Source organism: Oryzias latipes, chromosome 16 (genome assembly GCF_053564925.1).
Source record: "Oryzias latipes strain Hd-rR chromosome 16, Olatipes_Hd-rR_3.1".
Classification (NCBI taxonomy): Eukaryota; Metazoa; Chordata; class Actinopteri; order Beloniformes; family Adrianichthyidae; genus Oryzias; species Oryzias latipes.
Window position 1 is genome coordinate 24,199,929 of NC_136252.1, and position 20,154 is coordinate 24,220,082.

The window sequence follows — 20,154 nt, forward strand, 5'->3', positions numbered from 1 at the left end:
GACTTCTGCTGGCTTTGTTCAAAAAAGAAATGAACATAAGACCTGTAAAAGATTAGTAAAATGTATTATTGCCTTACTCTGCTTGGTTACAGCAAAAAGTATTATGTACTATATTACCTTTTTAGTGAGTAATTCATATCACTGCACATAGCAATATTTATACCAACAGCTGTCTAAAAGATGATAATCTTTAGAGATGACGATTGGATCTTGTAATAAAAATTCTGTTCTATTCCATAAGAAAATTATTATTAGACAACGTGGCATTGAAAATTAAATACATTACAGATCATACACATAATAATTTATATTATAAAAAAATTATTTATTTATATAAAAAAATTCAAGTTTGGTAACAATTTTTAATTTTAATGCAATTTAATGTTAAATTCCCCCCCCCCCCCCCCTTTAGTTATTGTTTTACACTTTTGAATTTGGGAAAATATTTTACATGTTTAAATTTGTAACATTGATGATTCAAAGAAGTGTTGGTGTCATCACATAATAAAATACATTTTTTAAAGTTTTACTATTAATAGCATTTCTAAATTAAAACGATGCAAAAAGAACCCGGGATGCTATCAAGAACATTTTATTATTTTTGTTATTTACATCCGAATTTATTTGAAAATGAAAAAAGGTGCAATACATTTTAGAGAGTAAAACAATTAACAATTAATAATATAAGAATGAAAGAGTAATAAAAACAGATAAACTGCAAATGGCTATTTAGAGGAGAAAAGAAAGAAACAAACCAGGACAGTTTGAAATTAAACTCAATTTCCCATGAACTCTTGCGTATTTTACGTTTTTGTGCGTCAACTCCCCAGTCCCCCCCACCATCGCCGCTCTACAGAGGAAGAAAGGGGGAGACGAGAAACCTATTCTGAACGCTGTAAGTGTTTTTAAATACACACTGAATGTTATATTACATATATGTAGTAACATTTTAGAAGGCGTGCCTGCTAAAACATTCAACTTTGCCCCGGCCTTAGTTCACACAAATATGAGCGGCAGCGGGCGGGCCAGGACCAGCTCATTCGCTGAGCCTCCCGGAGCTCCTGGATCTGCTGCAGCCGGTGCCGGATCATCAGTACCCGGCGGAAGCTCGACAGGAAAGACTGGGGCTTCACAAGCAGGTGGAAGCAGCTCTACGAGCTTTGGAAATTTGAAATTGCCCAGTAAGTAGACTTTGTGCGTCTATAATTTGTTCCACTTTAGTTTAACACAATTGATATACAATTTTAGACTGTGTGCTGTTTAAAATGTAATGTGTCAAAATGTCTTAACCTCGATTTTGAAGCTGAGTTACCTTTAGCTGTAACTGTGTTAGCTATCCAGCTAACTTAAGTAAGCTGTTTAGCTAACGTTAGCCGTGTTTTATTAAATCGTTCCTCTAAGAGCTAAAATTAAAATAGCCTTTTGTGGGAATTTTAGTGAAAATTGTTTTCAAAAAATTAATCGAACACTACATACCACGTTGTTGCTTTTATCTTCGTTCTTTAGAATTCTTTTAATTTTCGGCAACATCGCCGAACTATATAATTTTTACCATGATTATGCTGTCATATCACATTAACTTAAGAATTGTGTTGCTTTACTAGTAAAAAGCAAAGGAAAACGAAAACCGCATTTTTAAGTGGGCTCCCTCAGAACTTAGGTCAGCTATAGTCAAATGCAGTGGGCTATCTGACAAATGTAACAGTATTGTCCCATCTGTACTTCATTTTGATCAGTTTTAGTTCTTGCTCCAGACGAGAGAGGGAATTTTTCAAACTTTCCCCAGTACTTACAGACTTGTTTACATAAATATTTATGTCCCAAATAGAGCTGATTATTTAATTAACCTAGCTTCATTTTAGCCACTCTGTATCAGCAACATTAGTTTGTCATGCATTTGTAAAATTTGAACAATACTATTGGAAAGTAACAACAGTCAAATTGTATTTCCAATTGTACGTGGTTATCCTTATCTGGTTGGCCAGCATAAGCCCCAAGGCTCAACTATGTACAGGCTTTGCTAAAACAATGGAATTGGAACCTCACTTGTTAGAGACGAGCAAATTAATTTAATCTATTGTAGTACACATAATTTTCAATTTTTTCATACAACAAAACAACCCTGTATTTGAGTGAAACCCATTTACTGACCTAAAATATGTATTTATGCAGATAAATGTAATACTGGCATTCCAATTAATGCACTGCAGAGTTTTTGCAAAAGATAAAAAGCAGAAATGTTTAATTTAAAAGGAAACTCAAATCGTGCAAAATTTGCTGCCTAACAACAATAAAGGGATTAAACAAAGTTGTAGAGGAACTGTTGTTGGAATTCCTTAGAACATTTCAAGGAATTGCTGTAAATGGCACAGTGATAAGAATGCTACCTTTAAGCTTGTTTGGCAAATATGATGAATGAAAACATAAAATTCCCATCGTTATGTTTAATCTACTTTAATCAAATTCACACAAATATAGTCAAAAAATTAAAACTAAAAGTATTATTGTTTTGGGTATGTGTGGCTTTTTAATTAACGTTAAAAAGAATCATACACATGAGATGACATGCGTGTCTGAATGTATGTGAGTCTTTACCAACCTAAACATGTTTAAAATATTTTAGATGATAGCAGAGTTAGGGTTTTTAACAGTTTATCCAACTGGAATGCAAACATCGCATTTGTGTTCATAAAATAGGAGCAATAGATACAAAGTAGGTCTTTTGTAAACAATCATTTTACAATGCTACACTAATAAATATATTTACTATCAATCATCATTAGTCAGATTACATCCTAAACTACATAAACTAACCAAAATTTAAAAGGCTAAATGTACCAAACTAAGGTAAAACGTAGTCTGTTTTATGTCAAACCATTTGTACTTTCACAACTCTTCTCTACACTAACATGTAGCATATGCTTATTGATCTATGCATTTCATCTCATAAACAACCTTTTTGTTATGCACTATTTGTGTTAGTATATTGTATTTCTACCACACACCACTATTACCGTGTATTATAAGACTTTATTTTGGCACAATGCACTTTCTGTCTTTCTTTCATATGTACTCTTGTTTTGCTTTTTCAGATCCATTTAAATCTTATCTATGTTTCCCTTAAAGTACACTCTGTGTGTTTTTGTATCTGTTTTTATTTCTTCACACTTTTAGGTGCATGAAAATATATAAATCTCCTCTGATTGGTTCTCGGTAATGTTTCCTTTTTCAAGGCTATTTTTAAAGCCTGTCTTTTGTAATATTGTATCAGCAAATGTCTTAGTTTCTCTCAAAGTTGTTTACTTAATTTTAAAAACAATCTTTTTATACCTAGATTCACAAAACTGTAAAAGAAATCAATTTCCATCATCCTTTCTGCATGTTTTAAAAAAAATCAGAATATTTTGCGTAGTGTCACTTGTCAGAAATCTTCTTCGTCTGATGGGCTCCAGAAAAGCTTAAGTTTAAGGTCAATGTTATCTTGTTTTTACATCTGCTAATGAAACTAATCTTGTTCTACTATTACTGTTAAAGTTAAAAATAAAAAACATCCTCTTAGAGTGTATTCAGCCTTGGAAAACCGTTTGTTCCTAACCCAGTCCACTTGATTTGTTCCGGATTGATTCCTGAAACTTGCGTTTGGTCTGTATTCAGACTGCCATCTAGCAGCCTTTCCTGATTCAAACCAAAGCTTGTAAACAAAACCACGTGAATAAAAATCTCTGTCCGTTTATCAGGAATTACGAGGGCAGAGCAAAGCAACTAGAGACAGAAATTATGAAAGTTCTGCGCTTTGCAGTCCTTGGGATAGTTTATTTATAAACGCCTGGATCAACGTCAGGCTCAACACTTATAACTCGCTTTTTTCGAGGCATCCTGCAGGGCGGTCACTGGCAAGAACACGTCTAAAAAGGTACACTGCTAAGTGTTTATGACATATAGATTGTGGGGAAAACGGTGAGAAGCAATGTGTGTCACGTTAAAAATTGTTTGGATTCTGCATTCATCTGACCACATTTATATGAGTTGCTGTGTCTCATCGTTGAGGTGTTATGGCGTTAAAGAACTACAAGGTAGCTTTTAAGATGATGACACAGCAGTGCCTGCCATGTAACAAGACACACAAAAACATGTAAAACGCAGTGTCAAAATAAACGTTCTAACAATTAAGGAGTTGGACCCTTTTTTCCTCTCGAGAACGCGGCAATCTTTGCTTTATTTTGGTCCGCGGCTCATCTGTTGCTACAATTCTGTGTTTAGATCACATGACGACCGACTACAGTGGCCGTTTTGGTTCAGTTGTTTCGCTATGAGGCCGGATTGTATTCAGACTGAAGGAATCTCAGAGCGAACCGAAGTTCAGTCCGATTGGACAAGAACTGAGACCACATTGAAAGATGAGTCCGAGAGCGGTTCCTGGTCCCGGACCAGGGTCTACTTGGGTGGATTCAGCCTGAAAATTCGTTCCGAATTATTGGGGGAAAGAACTCTGATTCCATTTAAGACAACCAAATGTGTCCAGTCTGAATACACTCTTAGATTTACTACCCAACAATCGTTTTTGTGATTCAATATTAATTTAACTATTTAGATTTGTATTCCTAAGCTAATTTTCTTTGGTTATAAAAACAGTATTTAGATAGCTAACGAATTAAACTAAAGATTTCTCCAAAAGGTTGTTTAAATCCCCTTTTTTATTAGTGGCTCTCATACCCTTCAATCAATTTCTATTTTAAACTGTAAGCTGAAGTACTTTAATAACCGATTCAAACCAATCCACACCTGGAAGCTTTCTATTTGTTTTGAAGCTTGATCCGGCACTAGTTTCCGCATTAGCATGAAAACTGGGTAGTCGTTTTTGTGCTAACTTAATATCTAGATAGAAAAGTGATACATTCTCTCCAACACCCAGACAGATGCATCATCTCACAGCACAGCAGTGGTTGAACAGCAGGTACGGTAAATACAGGTTGAGGAAGAATGCTGACTTGAATATTGTTTTGGAGCTCTCACATTATTGGGCACAAACACAAATGATGCATTACAGGGAAAGAAACTTCCTGCTTTAAATAAACGCACCAGTGACAACTGTTGGGTAGGGGAGTTGTATTTTAACAGACTTTGTTTGCATATCTACTTCTAATAATGAAAATACAAAAGAGGGCTGATGCAATCTTTAGCTTTCAAAAAAACCCCTGAGATGGTCTAGATGTTGGTTGAAATATACTTTGTCCTCCTTGTGTTCGTCCGTTTGCCACTGATGGGTACTGAAATAGTTCTAATGGTTACAACACTAGTTCTGCAATGGATCTAAAACTTTGATCAAGTGAAAGGGGTGTTGCAGTATTGCACCTCATAACAAGTTATGCATCTTGACTTGCATACCAGAACTATCCACTCAGAATTAAGTGGAGCTCCTTTTCTTTAGGACTCCGTATGACGGGCCACGCTCTGACATGTTTAAAGAGTGTTGGCGAGACTAGAATAAAATACCACACAGCACCGTGTTATGGAGCTGCAGTAGACCAATGAGACTGATCTCAGTGCTGAATATTTCTTGCTGACTGCAGGGATCATATCAGATCTAGGCTAATCACGTGGAAAGACTATTGGATACTTTCAACCTTCAAACAGCTTTATACAAAAATCTTTGTAATAGAATTTTGTTTTCATCATATTATAAAAATAAATCAAGAACATAGATTATATCATTAAATTGAGTTGATACGTACAATATTTTTGAGAAAATAATCCCTTTATCTTTCTGATGTTTTAAAATGGAGAAGGCCTTTTAGAAATATTAAGGGTGCCTGTTGAAACAAGTCATGTAAGAAAATGTCATTACAAGTCCTGACAAAGCGCTATGCAGTTGGCCTTTTAACTGTTGTTCATTTTTTCCCACTTTTATTGCCTTGTGTTATCGATTGTCAAATATTTTCAAAATGTACAGAAAAACATACACAGAACCCTGCTTTTTGAGTTTTCAGTTGCAGAAAATCAGATTTTTCTTTTTCAGTCATTCTTTTTTTATACTTTGCTGGAGAGCCAAATCAAGGGTTACAACCGTTCTTAAAAAAGCAGAACTTCAAACCAGTTTAGCTTTGATACCCAACAAAATCAGGCCAAGAGGGATGGCATGCCTTCTAGAGCTTTGATGGATGGAAGACAATCTTGACAACTCCTTGATAATTTGTCTTTGATCAATTAGATTGGCCGTGTTCTCTGTTGCTACACATGACAAATACAGAGGCTCAGGTTTCTAGTACTTTTAGTAGCAGGGAATTAATGATGCATCTTGCTCCTTTCATGTTCTTGCTTTACGTCTATTCTTGGAGCTAATCACAAAGGTCGTTTTAATGGCACGTAGACTTTTTTGTTTTTGTCTCTAATATGTTCAGTTTAAAATCAAAAAAGGGCTAAAATGTTTTTTTTTCTTCTTTTTTTCTCCTCTTTTGTTCAAAGGAGACAGTGGAAAAGTGACAACAGTGGTAGCCACACCTGGACAGGGCCCTGACCGCCCACAGGAAGTGTCCTATACTGACATAAAGGTAATAGGAAATGGCTCCTTTGGAGTGGTGTACCAGGCACGCCTCATTGACACGCAAGAGATGGTGGCCATTAAGAAGGTTCTCCAAGATAAAAGATTTAAGGTATTCTTTAGACGTCGATGTCTATTTAGATTGCTTCAAGGGGCTGAAGTTGTAATGTTTTACATGTCCTTATATTTTTCTAACTCTGATTTATTTTTCTTTTTTTATCCACTATAGAATAGAGAGCTGCAAATTATGAGGAAATTGGACCACTGTAATATTGTGAGGCTACGCTATTTCTTCTATTCCAATGGAGAGAAGGTGTGTATGCACTGGCTTTATGCATTTTGCATGATCCAGATAAAGCAGTTTTCCTCGCCCAGGCAATTAATGCATGCTTCATTAGTGATTCATGGGAGTGTGAAAGACAGGCTGATCTTTGTCCTTCCAGGACAGTACGATAAGTTATGTCGGTCCTAGATAACTGGCTAAATTCATCTGCAGAAGTTGCATAAATCCTTCTTAAGTCATATTTTAATTCATTGTAGTTTAAAAGCACAGTGTTTGGTTTTATGAAGAGGATTTACTATTCCTTTCAGCTGTTTAGCATTTGTGAAAGTGTGCCATGAATCTCAAATTGCTCTTCTTTTTACATTTCATAATAATCACCAATTTGACTAACTTTTATGCTGGGTTATCTAATAGACAACAGTGGATTTTTTTTAAGAAATCACTTATTTTGGCAAAATATCTGTATTGGCCAATATTTGCGAAAAAGCCTCTTTTCAGTATGTGGAGTTATGAACGTTTCTGCAAGTAAATTTGATTCAGGTCCTGGAGGCATGTTTCCTCGCTCAAAAGTTTATATTATCGGCCTGTTACAGAATGTTTTCATTAATTCTTTCTTTAATTATTCGAGGGTGTGTGAATATTTTTAATGCTTTTTTGATTTTTTTAGAATTTAGATTTGTTCATTATTGTTGTTTTCCCCCCTCATTTGTTTCATCTAATTGCCCGTTTTCTGAATGGTGTTCAGTTGAGCGACATAAACTCCAGTCGATATGCCTGAGCCACTGAAGGTTTAATTTTTTCAATTCAGAATCCTATGGATCCTATTGTCAGCAAACACATGCTTGAAAATATTGTCATGTCAAGACGCTTGAAGTTTCACTCCAACCATATTTGGATCTATTGTCAAATCGTTTCCAGTTTATTATGATTATGCTGTTTTTTGCCCAAATCACAAAAGCTGTTTTTGTTTTTTTAAGACTTATTGTGTGCAGAGCGGCAGTAGTCTGCAATTTGCCTCAGAGTTGTGGCTCAGACTGTTGCCGTGTAGCCTTTTCCTCATTTCCCATCATCCCGTTGTTTACACTCTCCTGCTAGCTTACAGCCCCAAACAACCCTAGCCTAACATTAACAGTGCCACAAAAATAGCAAGCAATACTGGAGCTATCCAGCCATACAGTTTTGAACCAGATGCAGCTCCGATGAGGAAAAGGAAGACGTTAAGGAATCTATTTGTCTGCAAGTGGATGCATCAGAATTGAGCGGAGCCGAGAGACTTTAGCCCGCCCTTTCCAGTTGCTACATTACGAGAACTTTTACATTTGATTTTCATTCTTTAATATTTATTTTCATCTGTTAATAATAATATCATTTATCCTGAGCTGCCTCACTGCTCTCAGCCTGTACAGAGTTTAACCAGCAAGTGGAGACTGAGCTTCCAGTTACTCACACTTTTACAGTTTAAAAAAAAATGAAGGAAGACCTCAGCATTCATTGTGTTTTTTAATGTGCAGAAAGGGAAAGAATGACATGTTGCTTCTACCACACAAACTATACCACCTTTGTACTTTTTGGTGTCAGTTTGAAAAACGAAACAATTGTATTGTCCTCCTTTCTTAAACATTTCTATTACTCATATTTTTTGTGTGACTTGCAAGTGAGTTATCTTTGGCTTTTTTTTTTTCTAAATTCCTTTTCCTTTTTTTGTTTCCTTCTTACTAGAAGGACGAGGTTTACTTGAATCTTGTGCTGGATTTTGTCCCAGAGACTGTGTACAGGGTGGCCAGGCACTTCAATAAGGCCAAGACTACAATTCCCATCATCTATGTTAAGGTGAGTAGATCAAACATACAGCTAAATATGCTCCTGAAGTCATCAACTACTCATATCAGTGTCAGAGAGCCACTGAATCCTTGAAAAGGTTGATTAGTGACAGTTTTTTTTTTAAATAAATTGATTTTTGCTTTTTTTTTCTAACCCTGATTAAATATTTTCATGAATAAACTTGAAACAGTGTTTCTAAGTTTGTCTTAGTTGTTTTATACTGATACACATAGACACAGGAGTAATACAAAAAAATAATAAATAAATACAAAGAAAAATATGGTGTCAGGCTTAATTCTTATGTAGCAGGAAGGTTAACATTTAGTGTGCAAATGTTAACTTGCTTTGTTTTTTTTCTTCAAAGTTATCATCATCATCCTCAGCTCTAGTGAGCCAAAGTTTTATTTTTTAATGTTTAACCATACTGTGGCCCTGTGGTAGGAATAAGACCACCTACTAAAATCTTGAGATTTTTGTTTTTATTTCATACTTCTCCTGCTAAACGATATGTCTTAGTGGTATAAAACCATTCCCAACGTACTGTGTAAATGTTCAAACAAGCATTCAAATTCTCAAAAAAAAAAACTGGCATTTGTATTAATATAAAAGCAGAAAACTAGTTAGAAATGTCAAAAATGCTGTGACCTTGTAGTTTTCCTTTTTGATAGTTGAAAAAATCAATTAAAGAAATTGATTCTCTATTGAGAATTTAGCTAATGCACAGAAAGTGCTGTCAATTTTATGTTTTTTAATCTTATAGAACAGTTCTATTCAAATTTCCTTTACCTCACGGGTTGGATGTCCTGAATGAAAGTTTTCAGCTCTGGGTTAGAATATAACAAATTTCTGTACGTGCTTATATGGATCTGCTATTATCACTCACTATACAATTAAAAAACTGTACTATATTAAACCAACCATTTGCTGACCATTTGCTTTTATGAAGCACCGAATTGTTGGTTTTTTACAGGGAGTTCATATATTTAAGATCAGGAAACCACAGAGGGAAAATGGAGACCTGTGGGCTTTTATTGTACTACACCCTTGGCTCCATGTCTAAGCGATGCACTTATTTTGTTTGCAGACTTCGCTTTGCACACACTAATAAAAGAAAAAAAAGATGCAGCCTTCTCACGGGCTTTTTTCCAACCTTAGCTTTGATCTTTGAGGCTTTAAGGTGCCGTGCTTTGATCTGTTTTTTGGTCTTCACTAACATTTTGTTGCGTGCCATTTAGTCTTGCTGTGATTTGTTATTTTTGTTTCTTCTTAATATTATATAGATGCCTTTTATCACCTTCATCCATGCCCTCATCGCATTTGTGTAACAATGTTTTTTAATGCCAAGTTTGTCCTGACAAAATGCAGTTCAATGTCATTTTTTTAATACCAGGTTTATTTTCTGACAGCAGAAATTAGTTATGTTAAGATAATTATTTCTGTGTGAGAGAGGACAAATGTTGCATAAGGATGTTAAAACGTCTTTTGAAAGACACTTTTAGCCTCGTGCTGTTTTTGCGTGGAAACTCTTTCCTGCAGGCTGTATCAGACATCACGCACCTGCTTCTCTCATACCTTCACTGTCCTCCCTGAAGGAGAACTGGGTCACATGTGATCAAAACAAACGAACAGAAAACCTCCGCAGACATGAACACATATGGGTTGCAGCTTTTGTAAAATATATAATAGTAATTTCACATTCCTATTCGTTCGTTTAACCTTCAGACCCAAATTTAGCCAAAAACAGTTAAACAATTCACCGTCTTCAAACCAGAGAAGTCCAGGTCGTGGAGCTGTTAAGGCATAGTATAATTATAATTGGAATTTAGAATATATTAATGTAACATTTCAAAGTGCTTATGTTTGTATATTATTTAGGAGACAGGGTGAAAGGGATGAGACTCTATGGATGTTCAATAAGTATTGTTCTCTACTAATATCTAAAAACTAGAACCTCTAGTCCACTGCTGCACGTTCAAGGTTTTACTGTAAATGATGTAATATTAGGACTTGGAAAAGTTAAATATTTACTTAATCCAGAGCTTTTTTAAAAACTTGACTTTTAAACATCTTTCCTGATTAACTTTAGGATTAGCTTGAAGAGGCAAAGGTAAGCTTCCTGCATGTAAAGCTTTTTCATATCACAGATGTACATTTATTTACTTGTTTTTTCTGCTTCTTTTCTGATCTAAATTAGCTGTAAATGCATTTTATGCTAAAATGTTACTAAGACAACAATATCAAAGGTCCTTTAGTTATTGCTACATTATTTTCACAAATGTCATTAAAAAAAATCACATAGGAAACAAATGAAGATTTAAAGTTCTTTATATAAATCATGGGCATGAAGTGACCTAACAATGTTTCCAAATACGGTACTTTTTGAGGTTCTTTTGTCTAATTGTTAAACATTTTCTGAAGTTGGCTCATATTTTCTGCCCTCAGGTGTATATGTACCAGCTGTTCCGCAGTCTGGCTTATATTCATTCCCAGGGCGTGTGTCACAGAGACATAAAGCCGCAGAACCTGCTGGTGGATCCAGAGACGGCGATTCTCAAGCTCTGTGACTTTGGCAGGTCAGAAATGGTCTCGTCTCTGTTTCTTTGAGAACTGCTGATGTTTTAGTGGCTGAATTCACACAGCAGGCAAAAGTGACACAAAGCTGACAGGAAACATGGTTCTGTCAGAAACCCATCATGCAATTTGACCTCAGTTTGTGCAACAAAGTCGCATTGATTTGACTTTTAGCCCGCTTTTCTTCAACTGTCGTCAATAATTTCCCACTGATTGACAACTTAATGAAAATAACAAACATAGCAGTAATGCATCATTTAAAAAATAAATGCACAATTTTGTTTTCTCTAGTATTTGGGAAGAAACCTTTTTCGATACCAGGCTGTGTTTAAAGAAAACTACAATAAAATGATTTCCTTTTGGAAATAAATGTATGTACTTTAATAAAATACAGTTAAAAGAATATTGGAAATCCCCACAATTGATCTCAACCAAAAAGCCTAATCCGATTTTTTTTTTTTTTTTTTTATTACAACTGCAGTGTGAACTTACATTTCAAATCCCTAATTTTTTCCCTGATTTGCCTGTGAAACTTTCTAGTGCGAAGCAGCTAGTTCGAGGGGAGCCAAACGTGTCCTATATTTGCTCACGGTACTATCGTGCCCCGGAGCTCATTTTCGGCGCCACCGACTACACCTCCAACATCGACATCTGGTCAGCCGGGTGCGTGTTGGCGGAGCTGCTGCTGGGCCAGCCCATCTTTCCCGGGGACAGTGGTGTGGACCAGCTAGTAGAAATCATAAAGGTAGAGTAAAACTGCTGCTACCAGGGAAGGAAAATCTACAGGAAGAAAGTTGATTTGAATCAACTGCAGATCTGATCAAGTAAAAACACAAAATGGAGCAAAAAATAATAATAAATTTGATGGACCCTATGCTTATTTCTAAATATCACACATGAATGCTGATAAATGGGATTAGTTTTGAAGTTAAATTGTAATTGTATGAACAAGGTAAAAGGAGGAAAATAGAGATGTATCTGCTAAAGATGCTGAGGATAGAGCTGCCAGAAGGAAGGCCTTGAGGAAGACCACAATGATGTTCATGGATGTAGAGAAAGAGGACGTGAGTGAGGAGAATGGAGACAATAGGATGATTCTTTAGGTGACCTGTGAAGGGAAAGTTTTACTGATTAATACACTTGATTAAAACATTTGGGAGAAAAAACAATATTTGCAGAAAATTTCTTTCAAAAAGTGAGTGCTGTGTTTGTGATTTGTATTTCTTTTTACTTTTTCACTGGTTTCAGGTTCTGGGGACTCCAACAAGGGAGCAGATCCGGGAAATGAATCCCAACTACACAGAGTTCAAATTCCCACAGATCAAGGCGCATCCATGGACAAAGGTATGTTTTGGTAAAGCACCACAATGCTCACTGTGCTTTCTTCTTCCTAGGTGACATAAAAAATGGTTAAACTATGAAACATTACAATTTTAAATACTGAGTTACTTTATTTTTCAATCTGATTCTTGCTACAAGCATTTTTTAAACACAATCCCTTCATTTCATGGGCTCGTAAGTAATTGGACAAATGCAATACCTGAAAACAAAATGGTCATTACTAATATTTGGTTGAAAAGCCTTTGTTGGCAGTCTTGAACTCATAGACATCACCAGATGCTGGGTTTTCTCCTTCTGAATGTTCTGCCCGGCCTTTACTGCAGCGGCTTTCTGTTGCTGTTTGTTTGTGTGACTTTCTGTCTGAAGTTTAGTCTTCAACAAGTGAAATGCTGCTCAACTGGGTTAAGATCAGGTGACTGACTTGGCCATTCAAGAATATTCCACTTCTTTGCTTTAATAAACTCCTGAGTTGCTTTGGCTGTATGTTTTGGGTCGTTGTCCATCTGTATTATGAAACGCCGTCCAATCAGTTTGGCTGCATTCACCTGGATCTGCGCAGACAGTCATGACATGTCTCTGAACACCTCAGAATTCATTGGACTGCTTCTGTCCTGTGTCACGTCATCAATAAACACTATTGACACACTAGTGTCCCAGTGCCACTAGCAGCCATGCACACCCAGACCATCACACTGCCTCCACCGTGTTTTACTGATGATGTAGTGTGCTTTGGATCATGAGCTTCTCCACGCCTTCTCCATACTTTTCTCTTGCCATCATTCTGGTAGAGGTTGATTTTGGTTTCATCTGTCCAAAGAATGTTTTTCCAGAACTGTACTGGCTTTTTTAGATGCTTTTTAGCAAAGTCCAATCTAGCCTTCCCATTCTTGAGGCTTCTGAGTGGCTTGCATCTTGCAGTGTAACCTCTGTATCTACTTTCATGCAGTCTCCTTTTGATGGTAGACTTGGATATTGATACGCCTACCCCCTGGAGAGTGTTGTTCACTTGGTTGGCTGTTGTGAACGGGTTCCTCCTCACCATAGAAATGATTCTGCCATCATCCACCACTGTAGTCTTCTGTGGACGTCCAGGTCTTATTGTGTTGCTGAGTTCACCAGTGCTTTAATTCTTTCTCAGGATGTACCACACTGTTGATTTTGCCACTCCTAAAACTGTAACAATTTCTCGCATGGGTTCTTTTCTGTTTTCTCAGCTTAATGATGGCTCCTTTCACCTGCATGAAGGGCTCCTTTGACCGCATGTTGTCTGTTCACAGCAAAATCTTCAAAATGCAAGCATGAGTCCTCTAATCAACTCCAGGCCTTTTATCTGCTTCACTCATAATGACATAACAAGCGAATTGCCCACACCTGCCCACGCAATAGCATGGAAGTCAATTGTCCAATTACTTAAGAGTCCATGAAATGAAGGGATTGTGTTTAAAAAATGCTTTATTTTTTCACAATTCTATGCCATCTTTTTGTGGCATAAAATTGGCTGAAAGTCTGCACTTCAATGGCATCTGAGTTGTTTTATTTAAAACTCACTGTGGTAATGTACAGACACTAAATTAGAAAGAATGTGTCTGTGTCCAAATATTTATGGTCCTGACTGTAGGTGAGCTTCTGCCTACCTAAACTTATATTATACTTTGGCTCTCTAGGAATAATTATGTTTCAGAGTTGATATTTATCAACTTGATAGATGTTTTTCTCAGATGAATCATTTTCAAAAAGTCATTCTAGCAAACGCTTAGCTACCATAAACGTTTCACCATAAAAAGTTTAGGATATAGCAGAAAAGAAAATTCTTAGCCAAAAATCATTACGGCTCAAATATAAAAAAAATAATTTTACTATTTTAAAACATAGAGTTAAACTGTGGAAAAAAACAAATCAGGAAATTATGATACACTTTCACGAATACAGAAAACATTAGAAAGTCATACTTTATAACTACTTTAAAGACGATGTTAATGTATTTAAAAATGTTGGTTTTAGTTTCTTATTTAAGATAAAATGTCATTGTATTATACTAAAATGTATAGTATATATAAATCTACATAAATTTAATATTAACACGTCTGGAAATTACAAGAAATGAAATGTAGTGGTGGAATAATGCGTGTCTTCTGTTGTGTCCTTTTCTAGCATTTAAAGTTAAGATCTTTACAGGAAAAGAAAAAAAGAATGCCGTCACACAAGTATAAGTAGACAAGTACTGATATACACATCAATGTAACACAGTTCATTTCTTCTGTTACCTGTGTCTCATCTCTTTCCATAATAAAATGTCTGTACTAAAACTAAATGTTTTGATGAATCTCTCTTTTTTTGGTGTCAAATTAGGTCTTTAAGCCTCGTACCCCACCAGAGGCCATTGCCCTCTGCTCTCGCCTGCTGGAGTACACGCCAGTAACCAGACTGTCTCCTCTGGAGGCGTGTGCGCACGCCTTCTTCGACGAGCTGCGCCAGCCTAACACTCGCTTGCCCAGCGGACGAGAACTGCCGCACCTCTTCAACTTCAGTTCTTTTGGCAAGTGTTTTGCTCTTTCTGCAGTGTTCATTTGTTACATGTTTACCCTCCATTGTCTAGTCTTTCTTCTCGTAGTACTTATTTGTAATTGGGCTTTTGTCTTTCCTGGGTTCTCAGAGCTTTCTATCCAACCGCCTCTGAATTCCGCACTCATTCCTCCTCATGCCCGTGCACAGACATCCCCGGCTTCACATGGTACGTTTCATAACCAAAGTTATTTTTGTTGGTAAACCAGATTTTAAGATCAAATATAGAGTAACATTCCTTTCAGAAGTATTTAGTTGTTGTAAAGTAATGTCTACTACAAAAGGTTTAGTGTAAGGACATCTGGTTTGATGGACACTTTTTTTTATAGTTGCAGCAGTCCTGACAGCGGTTTTCTCATGACATGATGCTCTGATAGTAAAAAGTAATTCCATGTTCTAGTTGCAAAATTACAGATAATGAAATGTGAATCGTCTCAGTGTAAAATTTTGCAGTCTGATTGGCCAGTGAGAGGCAATATATCAATCAGCTGCTGGTTGAGGAAAGATGCTGATTCATATATCATATAAGACACAACGTGTGTGTCAGCTCTGAGATTGGAACTTGATTTTATGCCTTTAGATCTGTGTGTGAGCAGATGTGTACGAGAACCAAAAAAATGTTTCTGAAGACAAAATACATTTTTGCAAGTGTGCAAAATATTTTTACAGCCGTATGCATGCATACAACTTTTTACCCAAGAAAACTTGGTATTGCTCCTCTCTTGCACATTTTTTATATAGATTCACACAAGAAGCAAAACTTACTTACATGTATGGACATCATTTTACGCCGATAAATATTTATAAAAGGACTTTTAAATAAAAGCACAAAATAACAGTTTTAGGTCATAATCATTCTGTGAAGACCCTTACACTTTAAACTACCAAGCTGATTGTTTATTTGTGCTGTCACTTAGACTCTCATTAAAAACATTGCTTTTGGTTAAAATGTGTTTTCTTCTCTTCTCCTGCAGAGGGCAGTGTGTCAGACAGTACCGCCCAGCCAGGCTCAGCTCCTGGATCCATCAACAATAGCACCTGAGCACTAGTCCCCCTGTCATGTCCTCTGTTGTCTTCCCTGTCCTCCTTTTCCTGTTCCTCTCCCTCTCAGCCTTCTCCTCGGCTCCAAGCGTCCGAAATAGAAAAGACGAACACAATCACGTAAACACTCAGAACTGCTATTTTGCCTAGATGTTCACCACTTTCAATAGAAAGCAGCACCTGCCGCTGCTGGCCTCAGGAAGCTGTGGTTTGTTTTCATCACATTTTGGTAGCTGCACTTGGGAGGTTAACATAAGCTGCACCTTTAAGTCCTTGTTGTCCCTCGTGTGGAGCATTAGGATAAATATTCTTTTTTTCTGGATGAGTAGAATGCTGGGAAATCTTGTACATTCTTTGTGGATAATGTTTTTGTGTCCTCAAAAACGGACTTTTATTCCTATTTAAGTTCCTTTTTATTTGCATATTTTTTTTATTTATGGCCATGGTGGCGTTGAATTGCATTGTGGCTGGCTTTGGAGGAGTAAGGCAATGTGAAAGGCCAGACCATACTGACAATCATCCTTAGAAAACCCACACTAGTGTTGTAGGTCATGCTCCATTTGTAGACGGGCTGTTCTGTTGCTTTCTGCCCTAAACTCGGCCCCAAATGACAGTTCATCAAGCCCACTGGAGAGCAGATGTGAAAAAATGTTTTAATCTTGTCTGATACCAGACAGTACAGGCCTTTTTAAATGAGGTTTTAAATTTTATTGTAAAAAAGCACCATTGCTTGTCTACTTTTTTTTTTTTCTTGGCTCCGTAGTTGCCTTTTATGTGATTGGGAGGGAGCTTTATTTAAGCAGAGTGCAGACTTTGGACATTAGCTTGTAACTCGGCATTTCATGCCTCAAGAGGAGAATAGCATCTCCAAAGAGGGCGGGAGGTAGGACGCAGGTGCTGGTCCAGCTCACGGAGACAAGTTCATGCAGGGTTAGATGCTGTCAACTTGCGGGGTGAGGAGTCTCTTCTCTGATTATGTCGCTTTAAAATGTTGCGTTTTGCATCAGCGGGATTTTGTTCAAGAATTGCACTGTCTGCAGAGGAACTGAGGAGCTTCTGCACGCCGCCATCGCTCACTTCCTGATTTTATTCAGTTAATGCTGCGACAACTGTGAAGTTCTATTTGGTTGGGAGCGGTTTCTCGATCTCCCGATGCCCCTGTGAATGCAGGCAGCTCCTCTTCTCACGTTCTTCTCTGACTCGAATGGTCGACTGTACTTTTCCTGAACGATTCGCCAAGCTAACAGGCTGCTGTCAGGCCGGACTGATACCAGTCCTTCCAAAACGTAATTGTGCACGTTCAGATAAAGCTGACGCCGCGAGTGTCTGTAATGATTTGACCAGACATAATGCTGAAACCCAACTGCTTCTGGAGCCACCTCTCCCATCCCATTCTTCCTCATCTTCATCCCTCTGCCTCCTGCATACCTCTCCCCCTTTTTTTTCACAGCTAAACTGTAAATATCAAGTATCTTATTTTGTTATTTTTATTATTATTATATTGTCGTCCTTGTAATTTTCTTTTCTGTAGTAGACCGGCACCACAGTTGTTGGACTGTTATCCTCAGTCGCAGTCTGTAAATAAGATTTCATTTCAGTCCCCTGTTCGGGGGGGGCAAACAGAACAAAAATGTTTTCATTTAAATTCTCTCTCCCTTCATTTCTCTCATAAAAACGTTCCCTTTCCCCCCGTTTGTTTTCACATCCATTTTATTTATTGTATTGTGTGTTTTTTTTTTTTTTTTTTGGGGGGGGGGGGGGGGTCTTTGTCATCTTTTTTGTGTATCATCTCCTAGTCCAGGTGTGTCACATCTGCAATATTGTCCTCAGATCCAGATGTTTCTGTCATTGTAGGTATGCAGATGTTCATGCAGACCATCTCCTGGGACTCCAGTTTCCCTTTAAGCTTCACTCTGAAGGGAACATTACAGACCTGTGGATCTGTAGGGTCCTTGCTTTTGTTGGTGGGGGGCATCGGGTTTCATTCACAAAAAAATAAGCTTTTTTTTTCCTGCACGACATCTATGCTTGTACATAGATTGTGGGGTTTTTAAACCTTCAACTTTAAATTATTATTTCTAATCGCCTTTTTTCTGAGTAAATTGTCATTGCTGAGAACATTGAAATTTGGTAAGAGATAAAGATGGAGGGAGAGAGACAGTTTTTGTTTGTTGGTATAAATAATTAAACTCAATAATAAAGCAATCAAAGTGTCTGCATCTCATTAACAACTGATACCAAAGCTGTTATCTGTTTGGATTTGGACAAAAGCAAATAGAAGCAGGAATATCTATTTATGGAGGATTTCTTCTGAAGAAACTGAACCAGTTTAGTCTGTGGATGTCAGTGGCTCACACACTTTTTAATTCACTTATTTTATTAAGCCATGAAAGAATGGAACAATGTGGAGACGCATTCAGGTGGAAAAGGTTGAACATTACAGAATCTTTTTTTATATTTCAATGGGTAACATGTATTCTTAATCTTGATAAGTAATCAGAGGTGCGTTTATTTTTTTCTTTATAATTATGTTTTTAAACAAACAAAATGAGAAGTTGTAAAATAAATATCGGGGGGGGGGGGGTCATCTCAAATGGCTTCAATATTAGCAGTTAAAGAATGGAATACAGCTATGCAGCTAGTTCAATGTACATTTTATATATAAGAGTAGCAGCTCATTTTTCCAGCAAAATTACAGTTGAAACGCAGCTGGTACTGAGGTTTCATTGTTCCCTCAGCAGGAAGGAAAAACAGCACATTTTACTTTAGATATCTAATGATAAACCCAGAAATGGTGTTCAGTAGCAGTTTTTTCTTAACATTATGCATGGATGGCCATCAAGAAAAACTAATTTGCCCTGCTTTGACCTCATTTATCACAAGTCATGAATAATTCGGGGTTCCCTCTCAGGTTCATTAAAGTTAAATGAGATATTTATCTCTTACAACTTCATAAAAAATATTTGAACCATGTATTGTGGAATTGATTTCTATCATTTAAAATTGTAGCCAAAAGATGTTTTTTTAAAGCTATTTATTGGTTAAGCAAAAAATGTGTTTTCTAAGTTCCTGATAACGTTTGCAATTACAGGAATTTAAGTTTTTTCCCTCATTCCTTTCACTCACTGAAAAACTTGGACTGCAAGAAGCACAAGTTCATTTAGTTATTGACCTTTTAGGTTTTTATTGTGAATTTATTAATAAATTATTGATTATCCAAAAAGAGAAGAAAGTGAGAAAATAATTTCCTTATATTTCCTGTTGGCAGCTCAAAATGCATCTGTAATATATCAGAAGCAAAAGCATAAAGTTTGTCACAACAGTGAAATCAGCTCAAAGGATCATTCAATTATTCATATTTTAGCAGCTTCTTTTATTCGTTTTTGTGTTAACTTCAACAGGAACTAGGTCAAAAACAGAAGCACTGGAGTGAGGAATGAGGATTAGTTGAGGAAGAGGGAGGAAGCTGAGAAATGTGACGGGATGGATGAGCTGTGCAAAGTTTAGCCAAGTGGAGTTTGGAGCCATGGACAGCAGACTTTGAGACGCTGCGAGACAAACATTCATGCATCTACTTTTTCTTGCTGATAAAGTGGATGCATGGACAGCGTGACATCATGCACACAAGGTGGATGAGGGTACGGAAAAAAAAAGGGAAAAAAACGTGTTTGTTTGCTTGAGCTTGTACAATTTCTATTGTCTTTTTTTGGGCAAAACAGCAATAATTCACTAAAAGCTGACTTATTACTACGCCTTGCTGCAGCATCAGGCGGAAGAGGGAACTGTGGAAGACATCGGCAGCAGCTAATGATGAAATCAGGCCTGTTGGAATGGGAACCATGCTATCGCAAATGTCACTGAAAATATTGTTGACCTTGACAGATAAAATATCGCGTTTCACAGCTGAATTATATCAGATGTGTGACGCATAGGCGTGGGAGGGCTGGTGGGTTTTTTAACAATGGTCCATGAGTGATCAACACGTTGGTGCTGCTCT

The 20,154-nt window shown here is 36.9% G+C and overlaps 1 protein-coding gene across 1 annotated transcript; it reads left to right on the forward strand.

Annotated features, from left to right (window-relative positions):
* Window positions 1–761: 761 nt before the first annotated feature.
* gsk3ab (glycogen synthase kinase 3 alpha b) lies at window positions 762–18,367 on the forward strand. Its single transcript, XM_004078008.5, has 11 exons — window positions 762–895; window positions 996–1,181; window positions 6,463–6,650; window positions 6,768–6,851; window positions 8,541–8,651; window positions 11,085–11,215; window positions 11,754–11,958; window positions 12,462–12,557; window positions 14,904–15,090; window positions 15,208–15,285; window positions 16,091–18,367. Exons 1-11 carry the CDS (start codon window positions 787–789, stop codon window positions 16,156–16,158), a joined length of 1,443 nt encoding a protein of 480 aa, XP_004078056.2. The 5' UTR covers window positions 762–786; the 3' UTR covers window positions 16,159–18,367.
* Window positions 18,368–20,154: the final 1,787 nt, after the last annotated feature.

What these genes read in the sequence shown, in the direction of transcription:
- gsk3ab (XM_004078008.5), top strand. Translation starts at nt 787, where the DNA reads ATGAACTCTTGCGTATTTTACGTTTTTGTGCGTCAACTCCCCAGTCCC. An exon ending in TGGAAATTTGAAATTGCCCA is followed by an intron (nt 1,182 to 6,462) that starts GTAAGTAGACTT and finishes TTTTGTTCAAAG; the next exon opens with GAGACAGTGGAAAAGTGACA. An exon ending in TCTATTCCAATGGAGAGAAG is followed by an intron (nt 6,852 to 8,540) that starts GTGTGTATGCAC and finishes CCTTCTTACTAG; the next exon opens with AAGGACGAGGTTTACTTGAA.